This window comes from Limulus polyphemus, unplaced genomic scaffold (assembly GCF_000517525.1).
Source record: "Limulus polyphemus unplaced genomic scaffold, Limulus_polyphemus-2.1.2 Scaffold382, whole genome shotgun sequence".
NCBI lineage: Eukaryota > Metazoa > Arthropoda > Merostomata > Xiphosura > Limulidae > Limulus > Limulus polyphemus.
The window spans coordinates 535,298-542,273 of NW_013665992.1; the positions used below are offsets into that span (position 1 = coordinate 535,298).

General features: G+C 33.1%; 1 protein-coding gene across 2 annotated transcripts in view; it reads right to left on the reverse strand.

Moving 5' to 3' along the window:
* Positions 1 to 4,865: 4,865 nt before the first annotated feature.
* Positions 4,866 to 6,976, reverse strand: part of LOC106457862 (mitochondrial GTPase 1-like) — a 26,494-nt gene continuing 24,383 nt past the window's right edge. For both annotated transcript variants that reach the window (XM_022383913.1, XM_022383914.1), the window contains 2 exons: positions 5,468 to 5,574; positions 4,866 to 5,089 (listed from right to left, as the gene is read on the reverse strand). In XM_022383913.1, the coding sequence (XP_022239621.1) occupies positions 4,983 to 5,089; positions 5,468 to 5,574 (214 nt within the window). In that variant the 3' untranslated portion in view covers positions 4,866 to 4,982. The remainder of the gene's footprint in view (positions 5,090 to 5,467; positions 5,575 to 6,976) is intronic.

A 6,976-nucleotide genomic window follows, 5' to 3' on the forward strand; every position in this document is an offset into this window, starting at 1 on the left:
GTGAATATGACTGAAAAATTTCATTTTTTCTGAAAAGGTGGTGTCTATTTACTTGTGACCACGCTGTATATATAAGGAAAAAATAAATAACGTAAACAAAGTTTTTGTCAGTAGCTTCTGCCAGAACCCACACATCAAATGCTGGAAACTCCAAAACATCTGGAGAATGATATTGAAAATTCTCACCAGTTTCCTTGCATTGTACAGTGATTAGGACTGTATTGCAGCACCACAGAGACTAATTGAACTCTATTGGCAGATTTAAAATAAAGATAGCCAGAAGGATTATGAATTTCATCTTCAATAGCAAAAATCAGGATTGAAAATTCAGGGTTAAAAAAAGTCTAATTGGTGAGAAACGGTCAAGACTGTGGGTTAAAGTTGTAATATCCTGGTTGCAAAATATTTTGTCCTAAAATTTCCTTCAGGATCAGTATGTGAAAACTAAAATAAACTGATGGTCAAATGCCATGTCACTAGGCTTATGTGTTTAACCTGCTCATAAAAAAAGATCCCTACTACCTGCAAAAAGAGTTCAATCAATGTAAGCATCCCAATGTCTCATGCTTGATATATATCTTCAGCTTTGCTCTCCAAGGTCATCACAGCAATAATGATGGTCTACAGCTATTCTGGAACCCCACTATATTCCCTACATTACCATCTGGTTGTAATACAAAATAATGTTAGTGCACAGTTTGCATTTTCATGCATTATAACTGCCATTGTACTAGAATAATGTTAAGAAAATGTGTGTTTCATATATTGTCGTCTGCATGATTGAAAATATAACCAAACATAATCAAATAAAATACTGAGTGTATAAAGTTTACATTTGTTACCGTTTATGAATTTTACTTTCCAAAGATAATTTCGTCTTACTCACTTACATTCCAGTTTGAACTAAGTTGAAAATTTCTGGCCCTATCTTCCAAAACACAGGCCCAACTGTATTTTACTGCAAGTGTGGCATGAGACTGGCTATTAGTATTATCTTATTCCATAAAATCACTACCCAACAAATGCATTCTCACACTCAAATCAATGAAAACTATACAGCATGTTGTTTCTTCAAATAATGCTTCACAAGCCAGTAATCAATTAAATTCATACTTAAAAATCTTAATTGATATCAATCTTGTATTCTCTTCCAAGGGATGTCTGTGTCATAAAACACAGATGAATGATTTTGTGTATGCTTCGTATATGTGTAAGATTACTCACACAAATAATATAAACATATATTGCCATACACATCTGTTTCTAGCTTCCATATATCATCACATACATTAGTAGCTTTTGACAGACTGCTCAGGACTTCTGCATTTTACCATAGTGACCAACTAAGGCTAGTTTCATAAACTACTCATTGGTTGTTACAGTTTGGTAATGTGTATGAGTGGTGAAACTCAAGAGTCTCTTATAGGCCTCATGAAATAAATAATCACTGAAATAATGTAGCCAAACTTACACTTTTCAGCTAAAATTCTTGTAGCTCGAATTATTATTTGTGCTATCACTACCTTGTATATTAATACAACACAGACGAAACTTGGTCAAGTACAATAGCTCACAATGAATATGCTTTCATTCTCTGAAATGACCACCAACTGCATACCATCGTGATACTGCATCATCTAACACTGATCCACTCCTATCACAGATAAGTAAATACATGTAACCTCAATGAAATGTGATATAGGAATGTAGTATAAGATATTAAGCCCCCATTAGTTACTATGTACATTGTTCAATTGTATTTTCTTTCAGTTCAGTTTGGGTAAAGAGAGTTGTTGAAAAAAAACAATTCAACTTGCCCTTTCTCCAGTGTACATGAGACATTAATTCACTGATTGAGAATTAATTGTGTTTTCTTACAGAAAAAACAGTTAATGACATTTTGAGAGAGTTACAGTTTATCGCTTAAATGTGTAGTTTAGGTATTTGGATTTAAAGTTAACTTTTGAGGTTATTTCAGTTTTATTTTACATTTACCTTTGTTGTTTAGCTTACAGGAAATCCCATTAAACTGGTAAGAAAAATATATTAAAGGTTTTTTCACTCTTCTCTTACCATTTCAACACACACTCATCATAAACATTTACCTTTAGTGCTTAAGTTTGTTTGTGAATAAAGATTGTGGTTGCAACTATATGTTTTGACACTTCTCACACCAAACTCTCTTAGACTTTTGAAAAAATATAATCACACTCTATAACTCAATATTCTCTGAACCTTCAGTTAGCAAGCCCTAATTAACTGCTCTTAGAAAAATCTGTGCACCAGAAAATAACACTAAAAAATGAGAAATATTCCACAGAAGTTCACAGTCACTCAATTCACTTTCTGCTCTTGTAAGAGACACTACACATGGAAAAGTTACACAGTTAAGTGAACATGTGAGAGTTTTCTGAAGCACTCTGTAGTCTGTTACAGAGAACAACCATTAAAAGTAAGCGATTTTCACAAAATGTTTTACTGCTGTTTCACTATGGAAAAATCACTATATAGCTTGGCAAGCAAGTTTTGGAAAACCTGTTCAGGCATTGGTTTCTTGACCAAACTGCATTTCCTGTTGATAATGAAGTTTAAATCACACAATGTAGTGTATACTTTGTATGGTAGACATCACTTGATAATTTGGAAAGTAAAGATCGCTCTTCCTTACTGTTACTGATTGTACAATCAAATCTCGCTGTTAATCCCAGTTATATTGTTCAGGAGGTCATTATCCATATCTTGGACATTCACTAAAGCTTTTCTTCACCTCTTCATGCAATTCCTCATCCAACTTGTTGAAACATAATCATATCAATACATTCAGCTTCCTCCTCCTTATCAATTGAGTTGATATGCTCATAAAGTCACAGCTTATTGAATTATTCTAGATTCACTTCCATGCACCATGTCAATGCTGGATTTCAATGGACCATACTGTCAGAATACTAAGTGTGGACCTGTCTAACCAGAGCCAAGACACTTCCATGCTGCAGGCACCAACCACAGCTAAACCCACTCTCTATATCGGAAAGTCCTTTTCTTCATTGTTCTATCATAACATCTTTTTTTATCATACAGCTACTTTACCTAGCCCCTAGCATACAAACCCATTTATATCTGCCTGTAAAGTTCTCAGCCTTTCCATATACAGTTGTTTACAGTGTAGTACATCTGTGCTACGATGTGGGCCAAATATTACATCTACAGTGAGCATCATTTCCCACCCAAACATGAGCATGTTGGACACACGTCCAGTTGATCTCTGTTAAGCAGAGCAATATGCCATCATGACATACAACAAGTGTTCATCACAGTAAATTAGGCCAGGATTAATAAAATTTGCAAGCGTATGCTTTGTAGTCTGTATCACACACTCTGCCAAACCATTGGAGTGAGGGTGACAAGATAAACTTTGTATTTTCACCAACCCTCAACACTGTGTATAAACCAGAGAATAACTGACTAGCAAAATTAGTTCCATGGTCTATGTGATTATCTTCAGGAGTGCAAAAATAGGCTATCTGTTGCTCTGCCAACACATCAGCAATGGACTGTACTAGAGTGTTGACCAATGGGTATGTCTTGGCCCACTTAGTGAAGTAATTGATAACTATAACACCATATATCAATTACCTCGTTTAGTTTTGGGAAAGTGACTGACAATGCAGAGGGCTATTCTCTGTACAGGAGAACCAACATTTCTTTGATGGAGTTTACCCTGTCTAGTTAGGTTTTTTTTACCTCTGGTTGCACACATGGTAAAGTTCTGGCACCAGTGTTGAATGTCAAAAATCGAAAACAGCCAATGAAACAACTGTTGGATGCTAGCACTAATGCATGTAACACTCTGGTGGCTTCCAATCCTTGCAGTATGAATGTGCTACCTCAGGGAAATATCACAAAATATACCCTAACAGTCAATCCCTTAGCATGGATAATGGGTTACACTAACTGGCTGCATTCTTTCCGTTTGGTTCAAAATTAAGGAGGGAGGATGATAGACTTGGTAGATTTGCCATAAATACAAATACCTGTAAGTACTACATTCATTTTGTACAATGTTTTTAATGATGGAAATTAGGCTGATTTCAAATTTGTATGTTCTTGTATACAAGTTTGAAGTCACCTAGTGGTGGACTTAATATAACTTCAAAACATTGATATGTAAACCCATACCTAAAATTTGAATTCTCAAATAGAGATATTCAATGTTTAAATTTGAGAAAAATGTTGTAATCTACATTCAGGTTTACAGACACACCTTCATGAATTTGTGGGTAAGTTTGATGATTACTTTATTGACTTGGAACTTAAATGGCTTGTTTATCTGTATACAATAATACTCAAGCCCTTGTTGATATTTTCAATTATTTTAGGCAAAAAAAAAAAAGATCAACATATTAGTTGTATTTCATGCTTGATGAATTAGCATTTTTTTCCAAGTTTTTCTTAAAAGATACAGGAATAAAACTAACAAAGTTAAAGTATAAGCTTATGAAAGTTTTTCAATGAAACAGCTCACATTCAAATTTATCATTTTTGTTATGAATGAAGAAAAATAAAAATAGGTTTTGTTTTTACCTTGATAGGTTTCTTATACATTGTACTTTGTAAAATCTCTTCTATCTTTGAATGGAAAATAATTTGTTAAATGTAGTTCACTCTAATTAGCCAATTTTAATTCATGGTAGAATAGATATTGACTAAGAAAAAGTTGAAGGAATAAATGCACATGTGATGACATTTTACCACTTACCATAGAAATGTTGGGTTAACTTTTGTTAAGTGTCAGTGCCTGTATTTTATTTTATATCCAATTTTTAGGTGTTTTGTACTTTAACTATCTAAAAAAGTACAACTGAAACTAAACAATTAAAATATGTTTATATTCTCAAGTCATTGCTACGTTATAATTGTTACTATCATATTTATTAGAATATTTACAAACTATTCTGGTATTAATATACAGCAACACATGTTTGTCAGAGAAACTCGTCATCAAGAAGAACTTTACCAAACTTTCCTTCCCTAAACCCTTTGATGAAATGGCTAGAAGCTGCTTGTAGGTTTGGCATCTGCACCCAAGAGCCTTAAAAAAGAAAGAACACATTTGCAACTTCTAACATTCTCCTAAGCGTTTCAGAGTTTGTCAGAAAACGATAAAGTAAACAAATATTTGCTACTATCCCTTCAAATCTGACTTGTATAAATAAAATTAATCATCAATGACAGGCTAAATAAATACAGAAGTATATTGGGAATTCTAGTGGTAGAAAATACTTTTTTATCAAAGAGCATATTGCAGAAAATACTTTTTTATCAAAGAGCATATTTTGCAGAAAATATAAGACTCAGTGTGATACATGATTACAGTTTTAAAAAAGTTACTTTGAAATTTAAGTTTTTACGTATCTACTGCATTATGTATGAAGAACTAACTTAAACTGTGGAGACATAAGCTACTTACCTTCCGATGAAAGAACCTTAACTGTCTTCCCAAGGTTAACAGCTGTTTTTAGAAGAACCAATCGAATATCATCACTGGGTTCATCAATTCCAAGATACTGCACATACCTAAAGGTAATAAAAAACACAACTATTTAAGGTTTGTATTAAAATGTGATAAATCAAAATTAGAGTTGAAAAAATCACTTCCAAACCTTAAAAGTAACAATCCATAAACAAAATAAATTATGCTTGATCAATGGTTATTACCATTTTTAAATGGATAAGTAAATAATTTACACAAAAACACAAAACTACAATCTGTGATATCTCCCCAAAAAATACTAAGAAAACTTAAATTCTGTAAAATTTCCTGAAAAGAACACTAAGAAAACTTACAATCTGTGATATCTCCCAAAAAAATACTAAACAAATTTACAGTCTATGATATCTCCCCAAAAAATACTAAGAAAATTTACAATCTGTGATATCTCCCCAAAAATACTAAACAAATTTACAGTCTATGATATCTCCCCAAAAATACTAAGAAAATTTACAATCTGTGATATCTCCCCAAAAAATACTAGGACAATTTACAATCTGTGATATCTCCCCAAAAAATACTAGGACAATTTACAATCTGTGATATCTCCCAAAAAAAATACTAAGAAAATTTACAATTTGTGATATCTCCCAAAAAAATACTAAGACAATTTACAATCTGTGATATCTCCCAAAAAAACACTAAGAAAATTTACAATCTGTGATATCTCCAAAAAAATACTAGGACAATTTACAATCTGTGATATCTCCCCAAAAACATACTAAGAAAATTTACAATCTGTGTTTGTTTGTTTTGGAATTTTTGCGCAAAGCTACACGAGGGCTATCTGCGCTAGCCGTCCCTAATTTAGCAGTGTAAGACTAGAGGGAAGGCAGCTAGTCATCACCACCCACCGCCAACTCTTGGGCTACTCTTTTACCTACGAATAGTGGGATTGACCGTCACATTATAACGCCCCCACGGCTGAAAGGGCGAGCATGTTTGGTGGGATGCGGATTCGAACCCACGACCCTCAGATTGTGAGTCGAGCACCTTATCCACCTGGCCATGCTGGGCCCAACAATCTGTGATATCTCCCTAAAAAATACTAAGACAATTTACAATTTGTGATATCTCCCAAAAAATACTAAGAAAATTTACAATATGTGATATCTCCCCCAGAAAATACTAAGAAAATTTACAATCTGTGATATCTCCCAAAAAAATACTAAGAAAATTTACAATTTGTGATATCTCCCCAAAAAATACTAAGACAATTTACAATCTGTGATATCTCCCAAAAAAATACTAAGAAAATTTACAATCTGTGATATCTCCCCAAAAAAATACTAAGAAAATTTACAATCTGTGATATCTCCCCAAAAAAATCTAAGAAAATTTACAATCTGTGATATCTACCCCAAAAAAATCTAAGAAAATTTACAATCTGTGATACTCTACCCCAAAAAAAATCTAAGAAAATTACAA